Source organism: Hypanus sabinus, chromosome 4 (assembly GCF_030144855.1).
Source record: "Hypanus sabinus isolate sHypSab1 chromosome 4, sHypSab1.hap1, whole genome shotgun sequence".
Classification (NCBI taxonomy): Eukaryota; Metazoa; Chordata; class Chondrichthyes; order Myliobatiformes; family Dasyatidae; genus Hypanus; species Hypanus sabinus.
In genome coordinates, this window is record NC_082709.1 from 155,244,531 (window position 1) to 155,262,167 (window position 17,637).

General features: G+C 40.1%; 2 protein-coding genes across 5 annotated transcripts in view; one reads left to right on the plus strand and one right to left on the minus strand.

The window, feature by feature from the left end:
- The window catches only part of si:ch73-264p11.1 (uncharacterized protein LOC100000923 homolog), a 210,698-nt gene that overhangs the window by 13,141 nt on the left and 179,920 nt on the right, over positions 1 to 17,637 (plus strand). The gene's annotated exons all lie outside the window — the stretch shown is intronic.
- LOC132393376 (uncharacterized) lies at positions 392 to 12,580 on the minus strand. Its single transcript, XM_059968506.1, has 2 exons — positions 11,768 to 12,580; positions 392 to 3,006 (listed from the first exon to the last, which is right to left on the minus strand). The coding sequence occupies exons 1-2, from the start codon at positions 11,775 to 11,777 to the stop codon at positions 2,063 to 2,065; spliced, it is 954 nt and encodes a 317-aa protein (XP_059824489.1). The 5' UTR covers positions 11,778 to 12,580; the 3' UTR covers positions 392 to 2,062.

The window sequence follows — 17,637 nt, forward strand, 5'->3', positions numbered from 1 at the left end:
GATCTCTATCTTTTTTTGGCAATACTATTAAAATAGCTGTCGAAAAAGATTCTGGAAGTTTATGCGTTCTTTCCACTTGGTGTATTAGCTCCATAAAAGGAGGAATTAATAAATCTTTAAACTTCTTGTAAAATTCAGGCGGAAAACCATCTTCTCCTGGAGATTTATTACTCTGAAGTGATCCTAGAGCTTCTTCGACCTCTTTTAATGTAAAAGGCATATCTAATCCCTTCTGTTCTTCCGAATTCAATTTTGGAAGAGTTTTTGTGATTAAAACCTTTCTATGTCAACAATATCATTTTGTGATTCTGATTGATACAGTTCAGAATAAAAAAATTTAGAAGTTTCATTGATTTCTAAAGGTTTATAAGTCATTTTGGTATGTCTGAAGTGTATTATATTGTAGTTCTTATTAACAAGTTGTCTTTGTTTTTCTTCTGTCATACATCTTTGAGATTCTTTTTCTAATTTTGTAATCTCTTTTTCCAATTGATCTATTTCTACCATATATTCCTCCTTAATTTTAGAAGTATAACTCTCAAATATGCCTTCATCGCTTCCCATAATATAAATTTATCATCAACTGAATGTGAATTTGTATCTAAAAAAAACTGGATCTGTTTTTTCATAAAATCACAAAAATCTTGACGTTTTAATAATATTGAATTAAATCTCCATCTGTAAATCGATTCCTCCTTATCCATCATTATCATTGTCATTATCAAGGGGGAATGATCTGACAATATTTTTGCTTTATATTCCATATTTTTCACTCTGTCTTGAATATTTGCTGATAGTAGGAAAATATCTATCCTTGAATAAGTTTTATGTCTATTTGAATAAAATGAATACTCTTTCTCTTGGGTTAATTCTTCTCCATATATCAATCAAATTTAAATCTTTCATCAATGATAAAGTTAATTTTGCTGCTTTTGGTTTTGTAACAACCTTTGTTGACCTATCTAAAACTGGGTCTAGACAAAAGTTAAAGTCTCCACCTATTAATATATTATCGTGTGCGTCAGCCAAATTCAAAAAAGCCTCGTATAAATTTTACATCGTTTTCATTTGGTGCATAAATATTCATAAGAGTCCATAGTTCTGAAAAGATTTGACAATGTATAATTACGTATCTTCCCGCAGAATCAATTAATACATTTTGGATTTTAATTGGTCAAGTTTTGTTGACCAAAATTGCAACTCCCCTCGCTTTTGAATTAAATGAAGCTGCTATAACATTTCTGACCCAGTCTCTCTTTAATTTCTGATGTTCTATCTCTGTTAAATGTGTTTCTTGTATGAAAGCTATATCTATTTTCATTTTCTTAATGTATGTTAAAATTATTTTTCTTTTCACCGGTCCATTAAGCCCATTAACATTAAAACTTTAAAAATTCAGTAAATTAGTCATTATTTTTAACGGGGTTACTCCAGTCCATAATAACACATAATATTTCAACTCTCATAGTACTTTGGGGAATTATTTTAAAATTCTTCATGTTGCTATGTGTCTCCCCTCTGATCATCCAGACAAAGAAAGAAAGATAAAAAAAAAGATTATAAAGGAAAAAAAAACAACCCCCCCCCCCCCCGTTAATGTTGTGAATGAAAAAAACACAACATTCCCCTCCTCCGTTGTGCGGGTCATGGCAAACGCCATGATTACACACGTGAATCCCGTAGCGATTGATCCGAAGTTCCCCCAGCTCCCCCATAACATGAAAAAAGTATATATGAGAAGAAAAAAAATATCACTACTCTCAATTAATATTTCTCAAATTTTTACCTTTCTCCCCATTTCGTATAATTAAAAGAATATTTAAATATTCTTCAGTCCTTAATATCCATCAACTCACTTCACTGTCTCCGTTTTCATCTTTAATCTGTTTCACTTTTAAATCTTTACTGTGTCTAGTGAATATTTGGGAGTTCTTGTGCAAACTCCTCTGCATCCCGATGATCAGTAAAAAATCTTTTTCCGTCATCCAAAAAAGTTATCAGTGTTGCCGGGTGGTGCAACATAAATTTATAACCCTTTTCCCATAAAACTTTTTTCGCTGGGTTAAATTCCTTCTTTCTCTTCAAAAGGATGGAAAAGAACTACTTTCCCTTCTATCATCAATGGCTCATTTCTCTTTCTGGCACACTGGGCAGCCGCCTTCAGGATCTTTTCTTTAACTTGATATCTTAAGCATTTTATCAAGATTAGTCCTGGGTTTTTATCAGGTTGAGGTTTTGGTCTTGAGGCTCTGTGGACCCTTTCGATTTCAATCAACTGGGTTCCCTCTTCCATTTCCAAATTTTCCGGGATCCATTTTTGAAAAAATTTTATTGGATCCTCTCCCTCTATCCCTTCTTTAAGACCAACAATTTTAATATTATTTTGTCTACTAAATCTTTCAAGCACATCTATTTTTTCCAACAGTCGTTTTCTTTCTGATGTCCAGGCAAGAATATTATCTTCCATTTTATTCACTCTATCAATAGTGTCTCCCATTATTTCTTCCAGCTTTTTAACTTGCTTGTCCATTTTCTCCTGTTTTTTCACCATTTTATCAAACATAGTCTTCATATTTTTAATATCTTCTTTTATTATTTTTAATGTTTTTAATTCTTTTAATTCATGCATTATTTGCGCCAAAGCTTCTTTTATGTCTCCAGTATATCTTCCACCTCCAACCTCTTCCTGTTGTTCTTCTTTTACCTCCTCATCTTCATGTGTATGTTCCAGAGAATCCAAATCTACCTCAGATTCATTTTCACTTCCACTTCCAATCGTAGCTGGGATTTGTAGTTCAAATTGCTCATGTCTGCGCATATCCCTTCCTTTGCGCACGCGCAGTTCCTGTTGTTCCTTCTTGGAGACTGTTGATGTTGCCGCCGATTTCCATTCTGTATCACCGGAGGTAAGATGCACTTGAGTCCGAGGCTCCTTCATGGCGGCGGGCCCAGTTTGTATTGTCTTCAAAGTAGTAGTTTCCTTCTTTGTCTGTTTAGGAGGCATATCTAAGGAAAATCCTGAGTAGTTTAGATGTAGTTTTTAGAAAATAATTACTAACTTTTCTTCACTTAAACATTAATTTATTAGTTTTTTACGGGAGAGCTGGATTTCCACATCTTGATCCTACGTCATCACGTGACGTCCCCCCATGTGAGCTAATAGTGACAAGAATTTGGAAAAGGTTGGAAAGGAAGATTGGCAAAGTATGCTGGGAAGTCAGAAATTCAAACTTTTCAGTAGTAATTTGTTTTTGAGGCCAACAAACAAGACAAATGAAAATGGCATGCAGGCATTTTGGGAAAGAGATGAAAATAATGTGCAGGCATTTTGAGTGGGAGGATGTTGACATTTTATTGTTTTAATAATCTAAATTTAATTGTAAAGCAGTGATTGTTTGCACTGGCGATTGGATGCCATTATGAAATTGATGCCAAGTACTGGTGGGTCACCAGGACTTGTAAAGGCTGGAAAAAAACTTTAAGCAAATACATAAAATCACACAACATAATTCCACACACTTTAGATAAGGTTTCTGTATTAGATTGCTGCTGTTTATTTTTGGCAGTTTAAACAGCAACTAAGTAATTACTAAATTCTGGCATTTGCCTTTTTAGAACAGTATCATTGTCAGGTAGGATGTGATTGAACTAAAGCACAATTCACTTGAGTGGACTTTGCATTTCAATATGGATTTTCCACATGAAAGAATTGTACACCACTGTTCTGATTATCTGAGCAGGCGGCTAACACGTAGACTAGACTTGTCTTAGACTTCAAGCTTGTGAGTATGCACCCACTGCCCCACATGCAGCAGGATAATATCAACCCCCAGCTAACTAACTTACTGATTGATTACAATGCAGGTGGAAGCAAAGCGAAGCTGTGTGTCCCATTTCTCTTCTACTTCCCCTCTAGCCCTACAAGTTATTGTCTTGTATGCTCAGCATCTCCACCTTTGATTATTTCAGCTGCTGACATAAAATAGGATAATATGTAATAGAAAATTAACTAGAAAGTCTGCAGATGCTGGAAATCCAACACAAGATGCACAGAGTGCTGGAGGAACTCCATATCTACGGATATGATAAATAGTCGACATTTCGGGCCAAGACCCTTCGTCAGGAAGGGCTTTGGCTTGTGTTGCATTAGAAAGTTGACTTGCCAGCACATCTACGGGATTATGGGAGGATATTGGGGACAGAGATCACAGGGTCACCTGGTGCTGAGGCAGGTTGGGAGAGCCTCTGTGGGGTGTGATGGGATCTTTACTTGGGTTGGGGGCTGGCCCCTCCTGTCTGTGCTCTGTCCAATATTCGCTCGGTGTAAGAAAAAGCAGGACCAGGGCATCAATTCTACAGCATGCCACTCAGGGATCAGGATGATTTGTTTTCTTTGTGACTTATGTTTTTCTGAAATAATAACTATTTGTGATATGTGCAGGGTGCTGTTGGTAATGCATTTTGCACTTGGGCCCTGGATGTACGCTGTTTTGTTTGGCTGTATTCATTTATGGTTGAATGATAATTAAGCTTGAACTTGAACCTCATCAAACTACACTGTACTACAACCTTAAAGTAACCATACATCAATCGTGTTTAAGGAACATTACTCCCTCTGCTCTTTAAAGTACATATCTCTTAAGTATGTTAACTTTGCTGTATGAATGATTATCTGATACAATAATCTGCCACATTCCATACTTCCACTCCCCCCCTCACTCCAATCCATATGATGACAGATTTCTGCCATAATTACTGTCCTTTTTGCTTGAATTCATTATATTTTGGTGTGTAATATTTCAATCTTCAAATCAAGCAAAGGACATGTGAAAAACCAAAGATCTCAGGAAGGTTCTAGTTCAAAAGTTCAAGGTAAAGTTATTATCAAAGTACATATATGTCACCATATACAACCCTCAGATTCATTTTCTTGCGGGCATACTCAATAAACCTATAGAATAATAACCACAGTAGAATTAATAAATGACTGCACAAACTTGGCTGTTCAACCAGTAAAAGGCAAGAGGCAACAAACTGTGCAAACATAAATAAAAAGAAAAAAAAATAATATTCTAAATAATTAAGTAACAAATATCAAGAATATGAGATGAAGGGTTCCTGAAAGTGAGGCCATTGGTTGTGGGAACATTTCAATGATGGGGCAAATGAAGTTGTGTGACGTTATCCTCTTTGGTTCGAGAGCCTGATAGTTGAGGGGTGATAGCTGTTCCTGAACCTGATGGTGTGAGTCCCACAGCCCCTGTGCCTTCTTCCTGATGGCAACAGCGAGAAGAGAGTATGTCCTGGGTGGTCATTGCTGCTTTCCTGTGACAGTGTGTCATGTAGATAAGCTCAATGGCTGGGAGGACTTTACTCGTGGCCGCCTGGGCCATATCCGCTACTTTTTGTAGGATTTTCCATTCAAGGGCATCGTTGTTTCCATACTAGACGGTGGTGCAGGCAGTCAATATACTCTTCACTGCACATAGAAGTTTGTCAAAGTTTTAAATGTCATGGTGAATCTTTGCAAACTCCTAAGGAAGTAGAGGCGCTGCCGTGCTTTCTTTGTAATAGTACTTGTGTGCTGGGCCCAAGAAAGGTCCTTCAAAATAATAACACCGAGGAATTTAAAGTTGCTGGCCTTCTCTACCTCTGATCTTCCAATGAGGACTGGCACATGGGCCTCTGGTTTCCTTCTCCTGAAGTCAATAATCAGCTCCTTGGTCTTGCTGACATTGAGTAAGAGGTTGTTGTTCTGGCACCACTCAGCCAGATTTTCAATCCCCCTCCTATAATGCGATTCATCACCACCTTTGATTCAGCCTACTACAGCGATGTCAATATGGCTGTGTTTGGCCACACAGTCATAAGTGTAAAGTTAGTAGAACAGGGGCCAAGCCAACAGCTTTGTGGTGCACCTATGCTGGTGCAGATCGTAAAAGGAGATGTTGTTGCCAATCCAAATTCTCTGAGGTCTGCAATTGAGAAAATCAACAATCTAATTGCATGAGGAGGTATCGAGGCCAATGTCTACGAGCTTATTGATTAGTTTTGAGGGGATGATGGTATTGAATGCTGAGCTGTAGTCAATAAAGAGCATCCTGAAGTGTGCATCTTTGCTGTCCAGATGTTCCAGGGTTGTGTGAAGAGCCGATGAGTTATCTGCTGTGGATCTCTTGCTCTGGTAGGCAAAATGGACCAGATCTAAGTTGCTTTTCAGACAGGAGTTGACATGTTTCATCATCATCCTCTCAAAACACTTCATCACTGTGGATGGAAGTGCTACTAGACAATAGTTTGTGAGGCAGGTCACCACACTCTTTTTGGGCACTGGTGTAATTAAAGCCTGCTTGAAGCAGGAGAGGTTAAAGATCTCAGTGAATCCTCCAGCCAGTTGATCAGCACTGGTGTTTAGTACTTGTCCAGGTACCCTATCTGGGCCAGATGTTCTTCGTGGGGTCACCCTTCTGAAAGCTGTTTGCACATTGGCCTTAGAGGCTGAAATCAAAGGATCATCAGGTGCTGTGGGAGATTGTGATGGTGCCTCCACGTTTTCACAGACAAAGCGAGCATAGAGGGCATTGAGCCCATCTGGAAGCGAAGACCTGCTGTCGCCTGTGTCACTTGGTTTAACTTTATAAGAGGTGATAGTATTCGAGCCCTGCCACAACAGTTCAGCATCCTTCGTTGATACAGGTTTAGTCCAGAATTACCACCTTGCCTATGGAATGGCTTTTCAAAGATCGTACCTGAACTACTTGTAAATTTTTTGGTCACCAGACCCGGATGCCTTTGATCTGGCTCTCAGCAGATTCCAGATCTCATGGTTCATCCAGCACTTCTGATTTGGGAAGACTCTGAATAACTTTATGGGGACACACTCGTCAACAGCTGCTTTAAACAAGTCCATGACAATCTTGGTGTATTCATTCAGATCCACAGATGAATGTGACCACCTCTTTGTTCTCTTAATCTCTGGAGCTTTGCTCTTTAGCCTCTGGTGTATGCAGGTTGGAGAAAGACAGCCAGGTGATTCGATTTATCAAAATGTGGTCTGAGCATGGAACGGTAGGCATTCCTTATCTTAGTATGACAGTGGCCAAGCGTTTTGGGACCTCTGCTGTTACAGGTTATATGCTGATGGTAATTGGGCACTTTTTTTTCAAATAAGCCTGGTTGAAGTCACTGAAATGTGTCGGGATTGAGAGGAATATGCAGGTTTTGAGGGTAGTCCCTGATGGTCTGTTGGCTTGATTTTAGGAGGCACTTTGTTATGGATTGACAATTAGTCAAGGAGTCCATTACCATTGTATAGTGTGTCTACTGAGATGGTGAAAGCTGAAATTCAGTGTAGTCATTGCTCAGAGTATGAAGCAGAGAGAAAGCCCAAGAGTGGGAGACGGCCTCACCTACCAAGAACATGAGGCAGGGAGACAATGGCAGTTCCTAAAAATTATAGAAAGCAGGAAAGAAGATTTCAGGCTTGTTTAAAAGAAAAGAAAGAAGCCAAGAGAACAGAATAAAATGACAAGCAAAAGCATGGAGCTGAGAGAAAGGAAATATCCATAAGAGATGAGATTGTGGGAGCTGAGAGCACAGTGAGAGATAATGAGAGTAGTCCAAAAAGGACGTTGGGGAAGGCTGAGGAGAGGAAGAGGGAGGGAGGGGGAGAGGGAGAGAGAGAGAGAGAGAGAGAGAGAGAGAGAGAGAATGAGAATATGAGAATGAACGGATGAAAGCTAGAGGATGGAACAGGTCCAGAAGAAGGAACAGGAGCTTCCAAGAGCTGATTGTGTACTGTGAGGTAAGAGATGTGACTCAGAATTGAAGAAGGTGACAAAAGGAAGTAGGGAGCTGGGAGATCATAGCTGTCTGAGAGAGACCTGGAGCAGATAGAAGGGACTAGCCAGAAATTGCTTTAAAAAAACTCAGAAGTTATGACCAGACTTGGGCACGTGAGGCCTAACTTCTGTCCTGTCAGTTAAACAACACTAGTGCATTTAAACAAATTGAGAAAATATATTAAATACAAAACTTGTAGGCAAACCAATGAGGTAATACAAGCTGAATAGTAAATGAATAAGAACCACATTGAATTGAATTGATCAAAACCATATTTGATTGGGTTGGTAACCCAGGAGGTCAGTGTAGGCCAGTGACATCTCAAATGACCACATCAATCATGGGGGTATCAATCTGCATTGCATTGTAAAGCATAAAGTTGTTGGGTGGTGGGGAGAAGCAGAGAGGGAGGGAATGAATTCTGTGGTCAGAATGATTCAGGATGCGGGCAAGTCAGATAATGAATTTGATTGGTCATTAGGCATAGGTAGACATGACTGTGTATGGAACATTTATGGAGACTGATGTAAGTCACTGTATATCCCTCGAGGTCTCATTTTCCTAGCCCTCCATAAAAGTTGACAATCTTGCCCTTGAAAATGTAGACCATTTCCCCATCGTGGCAGCATTCTTTCCTCAAAAGGAGACATCGATTCAGAGAGCAACCAGCAGCTGAATAGTGAATATAAGGTTAAAGCAAAGTATCTTTTAAGATCTTTACTGGCCTGCTGTGTTCTACCAGCATATTGTGTGTGTTGTTTGAATTTCCAGCATCTGCAGATTTCCTCGTGTTTTATCTTTGAAGACTGCAGCTTTCAGGTCCAAATAAGACTTTTGGTCTATGGAGCAGTCAGCCTTCCTAAATTACTGTAAGGAGCTGAATCATGGACCTACCTATAGTAGGTATCTGAAAGTCCTGGAATGATACACCAAAGATCCTTGCGAAAGATTTTGAAGATCAGCTGGAGAGGCAGATGCACTAACACCAGCATACTAGCAGAGGCCAACATTATCAGCATTTCCACCATGATAAAGCAGCAGCAAGTCCTATATGTAGATCATGTCTAATTCACGTCTCCCCAGACAGATTCTTTACTCTCAGCTGAAGCAAGGTTAGTGAGCCACTTGTGGATAAAGGAAATGATTCACAAATAATATCAAAATCAGCCTGAAGAAATTCAACCTTGCATCAAAAAACTGGGAAGATATGAACAGCAGCTGTGAAAGGAGAGACTGAACGACCAAAAAAAAAACTCAACCACTAACCACAGCCACCACTTACTCATAACCACACTGCACCAGGATGTGGGGACACCAGTCAGCCTCTACAACTACCTAAGGGCCCACCAATAGGGAACCCTTTCCTTAAGGGAACATCATACTCGACCCAAAGAGACTCAACTGCACTCTTTTTCATAGATGCTGCTGAGTTCCTCCAGCATTTTGTGTGTGTTGACTGTATGTTACGGATGACTTGTATGCGCCTTGTGTTTCTGTTGGTCGTACGTTTTGCACCTTGGCCCCAGAATAACACTGTATTCGTGGATACTCACGTATGGTTGAATGACAATTAAACTTGAACACTAGACATCCTGTTCAGGTGTTGGAGCAATTATTGAGCCAGATTGTATTAACCCTGCCTGCACCAGGTGGTTACCCTGTGACCATATTAACCTGTTAAAGCCATGTGGCTCCTAAGCTCCTGCTGCCATTACTGCTAGTACTTCTGTGATGTGAAGAACACAGCATGTAGCAACTGGGCTGTAAACCACAGAATATAAGGTCTGGCCCACAAACCACTCTGATTATTAGAGGTGCTTTAAAATGTAAACATTATTAAAATGCATAAATATTGAAAAAATACAGAAAACTACTGTTAATTAAAATCATAAACACAGAATTTCTAAAAAGATTATACTTTGAATATGGCTTAGCAACCCTATTATGACACTTTATTCCAGGAGATCAGCAGTTTCTGAGATACTCAAATCACCCCATCTGGCACCAACAGTCATTTCACGGTCAACACCACTTAGGTCACATATCTTTCCTATTCTGATTTTAGGTGTGAACAACATGTTAACCTCTCGACATGTCTGCATGTTTTTCTGCATCGAGTCGTGTGAAAGAGGAATGATGAGGCAGTGTTCGTATGCGATTGAGAAATCTGATATCAGAGGTGAAGCTGTTCCTAGAAAGTTGAGGTGGGTCTTCAGGCTCCTGTATCTCCTCCCCGATGGTAGTAATGAGAAAAGGGCATATCCCAGATGATGATAGGAATGACCAGCTCAGTGATGTAAACAGAACACCAGCTTGCTTCTCATTATTAAAAAAACACAACTTTTCTCAGTTTGCCAATCAGCTGTAGTGAATTTTGAAATTAAGTGGTCATTTATCCAGAGATTAATTGTCAAATGACATTTCCTGATTGCTTTATGTTTAGTTTGCACATCCTGTTTTTCTTAATGTAGCGGTAGCATAGTACAAACTAGTAGATGCTTACAATACTGATCAGTATCAAATCCAAGGCAAAACCACAAATGCTGCTTTCATCAGATGTAGCAGCAACTTGAACAAACCAATGACAGTGCTGGTGACCTAGCACAGGTTGTTATGATGTATGATCAATCCAGTAATAATGTTCCAAAAAGGGCAAAGAACGGTATTCAATCTTTTGTCAGAAACTAGCAAAACATACAATTTTGAAGGGGTGCAATTAAGTGTAAATAAGTGGTCAACAGAAGATATGACATCTTTCGGTTGGTGCACAATACTACAACTAAATTGTCCAGAACAAAACGCAAACTTATAACTTCCTTCACTTTTACCACGCCCCCCACTCATGTGACTAGTTACCATCATAAACACACAACACAGAACACACAGCTCCTACATCCCAGCCTCCTAATTATTATACTAGAATAATTACAATTACATAACTACCAAAACACAGGAAACATGAAATCTTAACATTCACACAAATGTCCTCTTTCTGATAAGCAATTTATCTTGGATCGTGATTTTCTCTTGACACACCAGGTTGTTCCTCCTGACTCCAAACAGGAAAATGTCTTCAATTTCTGCTGCAAAAGCTCAACAAACCTGTTAACTTTCACCATATGGCCGAGCTTGGTCTCTTCCACCGCTACAGTCTGCTTTTAATGATCCATTAACAGTCCAATCCAGCACTGTTCCGATTGCACAAGGGCATCATTAACACTCTGTAAATCACTTACAATGGCTCCAATGCTGACACATTCACTCCTATCAGCAGCTCAATTACCAGCAAGTGAATACGCCTCAGGAGAGACCATTCCTGAAGATCGCTCAGTTGTGGAATGTCCCCTTTTGTAGACAGGCATATGGTCCTGCCTGTCGATGTTAGGGAATTCCCAGTAGCATTCACTATCTAAATCATCCATTTCCAATCCTGAATCCTCCTCACAACATTCCTTTAACCCGTGGTGTGTAAGAGAATGTGTGTTCTTTTTCCTGTTAGGTTGAACTTGTTCATGAGGCTCACTGTGTAGAACACTGCTGTACTTCCTCGATCCTGGAAACCATAAGTAACACGCTGTCTAGTTACTTTTCTTAGACTTCACCTGAACTGGAACTACTATCATGGTCACCAGCCCCGCAAAGCCCATTAGATTACTTACTGCTGTGTTTGGTTCTTCCACTGCTCGTTTTGAATCTGCTCCCTCTTCATCAGTTCCCAGCTCAGTTTTAGTTTCACTTTTCACAGTAGCCACAGTAGTAGCAAAGCTGTTTCCTTTAGCTTTAGAACAAATTTGTGATCTAGTTTTGTTCACAGTTTTGCTTACTGCTGCTGATGTAGCATCATATACATTCCCAAATACTGGGTATGTAGCAATCTTTACTTGTCTTTCAGTAAAATCAATAATATCAGTGAAAGTAAGCTTACCAGTCTCCATTTTTCCCTCAGTTTATGGGGCATTTCTTTACAACAATCTTCATATTAGTACGTCCTGTACTTCTGTCATGGCATTGCAACAGCCTCTAAGCAGTAGACTATAGTATCGAAGAGCTTTCACGTCTTCTGATTTGATACGTGGCCAAGGAAAAAGCCTTTTCCATGTAGGCTGCAGCAAGTTTCTGCTCATCATCAAAATGTTCCTGTAGCAAAGCTTGGGCCTTTAGATGCCCCCCTCCGGCTGGCTTGCTGGCAACTTTTGACAAGCTCTCTAGGATAACCCCCAGTAAACTGTTTGAGAAAATAGAGGCGGTCGCCGTAATCATCCCTCTTACCTTCAACGCTGTTTTTGAAAGCCTTCATAAATGATACTGCGATGGATTTCCTTCAAAGATTTGAATTTCTTTTAGGCAGAGACATAGTGCATTGTCGCCACAGCACGAATTTTGCTATTTCCTTTTGTGTCCTGTGGCCTCCAGCGTACTATTTAAACTTCAGTAATGTGAAACATGGGTGTCAATATGCTGTAAATCAATGTCCTGAGAAGCAATTTGGATATGGCATCAGTTCAGAATACCTCCTTGGCGCAGGCTGAGAGTGAACACCCTGAAATGACCTTTCGGGTCCAAACTTGTGGCTCAGAGATATTTGAAGAATATCTGTATCCACATTGACATTGAGTATGCTGATTTTTCTCTGTGTCATGTCAACATAGGAACTCTCACCATAGAATTGCCCTGTTGGAGTATCTGCAGCCCCCCCCCCCCCAGCACTTGAAGTCTTCAGCACTTTTGCCTTGGCCATTTTGACTGCAATTTCTTCCTGCAAAGGAAGCTACTCTATCTTTCTTCGTAGCTGCTCCTTTCCTCTCTGAAGTTGCTCCTCATTCCTCTGAAGCTGCTCTTCCATCCTGTTGTTGCGTTGTGCATAACTCAGTTAAATCAGCCTCTGTTCTAATGCTTGCCGAAAACGTTCTGCGAGAACCTGCTGCATACACATTAGATGCACTGTCTTCAGAGTGTATGTCATTCTGAAAATCATCAATCAAAGCACGCCCTGTGGCTTTATAAATATTTTCATTTACTCCAGCAACCTGACCTTCAACATTGTATGTTTGTTTCAACCACTGTTCATCTTCAGTTGTAACAGTATTAATAAGCATAAGCGTCTGAACATTTGCAAAGTTTTCGGTTTGTTTATCTTGCTTTGAAATAGGCATTAAAGACAACAGCAAGTTACGTTGCTTGGTAACGTCTTCACAAAGGTTTTTTAAAATTGTCCAAATGAGACTGCACTTGCAAGATATCTTGCTCGTCTGGTACCAGGAAACTCCTAATTAACGGTATTAAATCATTAATCTTCTTAATAATGTTGTTATATTCCTTATGAGTACCACCAATTCTAGACAATAAAACTTTGCCAGTAAGTTTAATTTCTCTTTTAGGCCCAACTTGAAGGTCACTGCTTCCAGCTTGACTCATGTTGTTTTCCAAGTGCATGGACCAGGGAAAACAACGGCATTCAATTCAGATGTTGGCAATTGAAATATTTCAGTATTTCAACAGAACTAGGTACCAAACTCTTGGGCAAACACCACACTAAAGTCAGCAACGACCATTGCGAACTATGCTCCAACCCTGATCACATAGCATGAATCAGCAGAAGGTCATTACTTGCCACAAGCTGCTCCTGGTTGTGGTGCTTCTCATTTCCCAGGCACGTCCGAATGCTGATGTTCATTTGGTATAGCTGTCGAAATCTCTTGTTGACAGAATGTAGGGGCTATTCTAAGAAACCAATGGATGCCACTGCTGGTGACCTAGCATGGGCTGTTATCATTGTATGATGCACCCTCTAATCAAGCAAACAATAATGTTCCAGAAAGTCAAAAAACTGTGTTCGATATTTTACTTGTAACTAGCAAAATGTACACTCTTGAAGCAATGCAATGAAGCGGTAAACAAAAGATATGACATCCGTCAGTCCCCAGTACGAAAACTAAACTGCCCAGAACAAAGCATGAATACCTAACTTATTCCCTTCACTTTTACCACGCCCCCGCTCATATGAATAGTTACCATAATAAATGTGCAACACGGAATACAGTGCAGATAGAAAACAGAGGCATGACTCCTACAGATAACATTAAATTCCACCCAGAATTCTTGTCATAAACAACATCTTCATATTCTGTGGTAAACCAGCTTAACAAAGGAAATGCACTTTTTTGCAGCTCATCCGTGTCAGTATGAAGATTGATTTTTTTTTGGAATAAGATTTTGAAACTCTATTCATAATGGAAGTTAAGCAGTGGGTACTTTATTACTGAGCATTTTAATGAATACCACAAAACAGTAACTCAAAATACTAACTAGAAGAAAAAATAATCTAAATGTTTCCGACTATAACAAATATCTCTGAGGATCTAGCCTAAGCTTGACATAGCGATGCAGTTACAAAGAAAGCATGACAGAGGCTATATCTCTTGCCCTCCCCCTCTCCCCCCCGTCTTCCTCCCCCACTCCATCACCCCTCTCTCATATAATATTCCTGTAGTATTATGTAGTACTTTTCATTTAAACAATATACTTGTCTTCCGTTTTATCACTGAGCGTGGCTTAGTGATACAAGCAGCTGGTCAGAAAAAGTGAAGTATATCCTTGTCACCGTGGGTTTTTACCACCTCTACATAGTTTCTATGAGACCTCCAAGAGCAGGTTTGTTTCGTATGAAATGTTTCCACTTACAAATATAAGGTGGAAATTTGAGAGTCAGAGAGGTTAACCGCAATTTTTTTTAAGCAGCAGTCACAGGATATGCAGTGTAGAATTTGCAGGGCTTGCATCAAAGCTTATTGTATTCTTGTATCAGTAACTTGTGTCTCAACCTTAACCTTTACCTCGGCTCATTACCTTTGTGAATAATGGGCTTTTTAAGGTTCCCATCTGCTTGATTAAATGGAGGGCTGCATGGAAATTGAAATGGAAGCTGAAGTTTGCTCGAGGTGCGTTCCTGTCCCAAACTATCCTTTGTAGCAGACTCCTCATGCAAACAATTCAAATACTTTCTCAGAGTCAGGTTTAATATCATCAGAATATGCTGTGAAATTTGTTAACTTAGCAGTAGCAGGACAATGCAATACATGATAATAGAAAAAGACCAATATAAATGGTGAAATAATTGGTGCAAAAAGTAGAAATTAAGAAAACATCATGATGGAGTCTTCATGGTTTCAGTGTCGATTCAGAAATCGGATGGCAGAGAGGAAGAGGCTGTTCCTGAATCATTGAGTGTCAGGCTTCTGAACCTCCTTCTCTGGTGAATGAGATGTCCTGGGTAGTGGGGGACCTTAATGATGGACACAACCTTGTTGGGGCACCATTCCTTGAAGATGTCCTGGATACTATAGAGACTAATGCCCAAGATGGAGTTGACTAATTTTACAACTTTCTGCAGCTTACTTTGATCCCGTGCAGTAGCCCCCCCCCCCCCCCACCATAACGGACAGTGCAGAGAATGCTCTTCATGATACATCTGGAAAAGTTTGCAAGAGTTTTGGGTGACCTGCCAAATCTCCTCAAATTCCTAATGAAATACAGCTGCTGTCATGCCTTCTTTATAGCTGCATCGATATGTTGAGTCCCAGTCAGGTCCTCAGAGATGTTGAGACCCAGGAACTTGGAAATTGCTCACTCTGTCCACTTCTGATCCCTCTGTGAGAACTGTTGTGTGTTCACTCATCTTACCATTCCTAAGGTCCACAATGAGTTCTTTGGTCTTACTGGCATTGAGTGCAAGGTTGTTGTTGCGACACCACTCAACTAGCTGATATATCTTGCTCCTGTACGCCCTCTCGTCGCCATCAGATGGCATCTGAGCTGTGCCTACCTGCACTGTCATGTGTAGAGACAGTAGAGCAGTGGGTTAAGCACACATCCCTGTGGTATGCCAGTGATTGTCAGTGAGGTGGAGATGTTATTTCCAATCTGCACAGATTGTGGTCATCTAGATCGGCAGTCGGGATCCAGTTACAGAGGGAGATACAGGGGCCCAGGTTCTGGAGCTTTTCGATCAGAACTTTAAATGTTGAGCTGTCGTAAGTAAACAGCACCCTGACATGGGTATTTTGAAGAGTGCATATTAACTTTAATTTTGGTAGAACAGGACAGGTATCTCATCTAAAGCTTGATGGAATTCAATGACCCAGCAAATTATGGAGGAAGGTTTTCATATTTTCTGACATTAAAGTATCCATTTGCCTTTCAGTTCTTTCCTGAAATCCCATTCCCATACGTATTTCCCTGTAACTTGTACTCTCTGATGTCCATTGACAGCCACTGATTTCCTGCTGTCTATCTATCTGGGGGGCTTTAACTCTCAGTAATCACTTAACCAACCAGCACACTTCTGCGACGTATTGTGATACCAGAGCAACTTGCACGTCCACAGTGAAAACCTACAAACTCTACAGGCTGTCTCCAAAATCAGAACCCAGCATAGATCGCTGGAGTGGTGTGGCCACAGGGCGAGACGCTGCATCTCTGTGTGGCCCTCGGCTTCTGCCAGCAGCTGAGAGACAGAAGTTCAAGTTGGCACATGGGAAACAACTGTTGATTTAACACAGTATTAGCAAAATGTCATTTGGCAGACTAATATAGTCTTGACTTTATGCTGGGGCAGGTGGAAACGGAACCAGTCAGTGCCTTCAAAGGCAAAATATTTGAAAGCTGAAATAGGACAATGTGCTGGAGGAGCTCAGCAATCAAGCAGCATCTGTGAATGGGAATTAACAGTCAATGTCTTGGGCCGAGACCCTTCTATGTATGCTTGAAATGCTCAGCAGGTCAAATACGCTGAGAGAAACAGTTAAGACCTGCGATTTGTATCTTTCATGTGAATCTTTGAAGAAAGGTCAATGATTGAAAATAATAACCGCTTTTCTCTTCCTGACCTTCAAAAGAGTTGAGTTAAGCACTTGGGTTAATGTAATGTAGAGGGCTATGGGGAAAGAACAGGGAGCAGTATTGATGGGACTGCACTGCAAGAAACTGACACAGACCTGATGGGCTGAATGGTCTCGTTCTGTGCCTCAACAATTATGTGTAGAAAATAAATACATAAACAGGTCAGCTACAGCTTGCTAAAGCCACTTTTTTATTTCTGCTTTTTAATCAACCACTGTTAGGTAGTGCTGACAATTATAGGTTAATTGTTAATTCCGTCTTTACTCCTACCATTGTGCTGGAGGAGTAATCGCCTAAACCAAAGTCTCCCTTTGGAAATTGGAAGGAATCGATCAACTCATTTTTAATTTAGTAAATAGTCTATTTTATTTTTATTAATCTGTCTCTTTGCTGGCCAGTCAGTTATCCTTGAATGATGTCAGATACAACAGTGGAAGCAACTCCTCTCATGACATGGAATTATGTAAAAGGAGTCCTCGTTTATATTTTGTAGGAAGAGAATTGTGTTTGGGTGGGGGGGGGGGGGGCACAGAAGAAGGAACCCAAGGGCAAGATGCAGTGTTAGTGTGAAGCACTGCACAATGTATTACTGTAGAGTTATTGAAGCTGGGCGTTTGGGTTCATTGTTGCTTCACAGTGTGTATAGAAAATAAATTCCAGTCAGTACTCCAGCAGCAATGCTGACGGAAGATTAAAAAAAAAGTCAGATAAATGTCAACCAGTGATTTCTTATACTCCGATAATCTGGTACACTCTGGACTGGTGGATTTTCCTGACAAGTGTACATTACCCTATTTGGTACCCCAGTACAATTTTAGTTCACTTTTTTGACATTACTCAGCCTGAAAATAAAATTTGAAGTGAACCCAGAAGGCTTCAACAGAGCACAGGAAACAT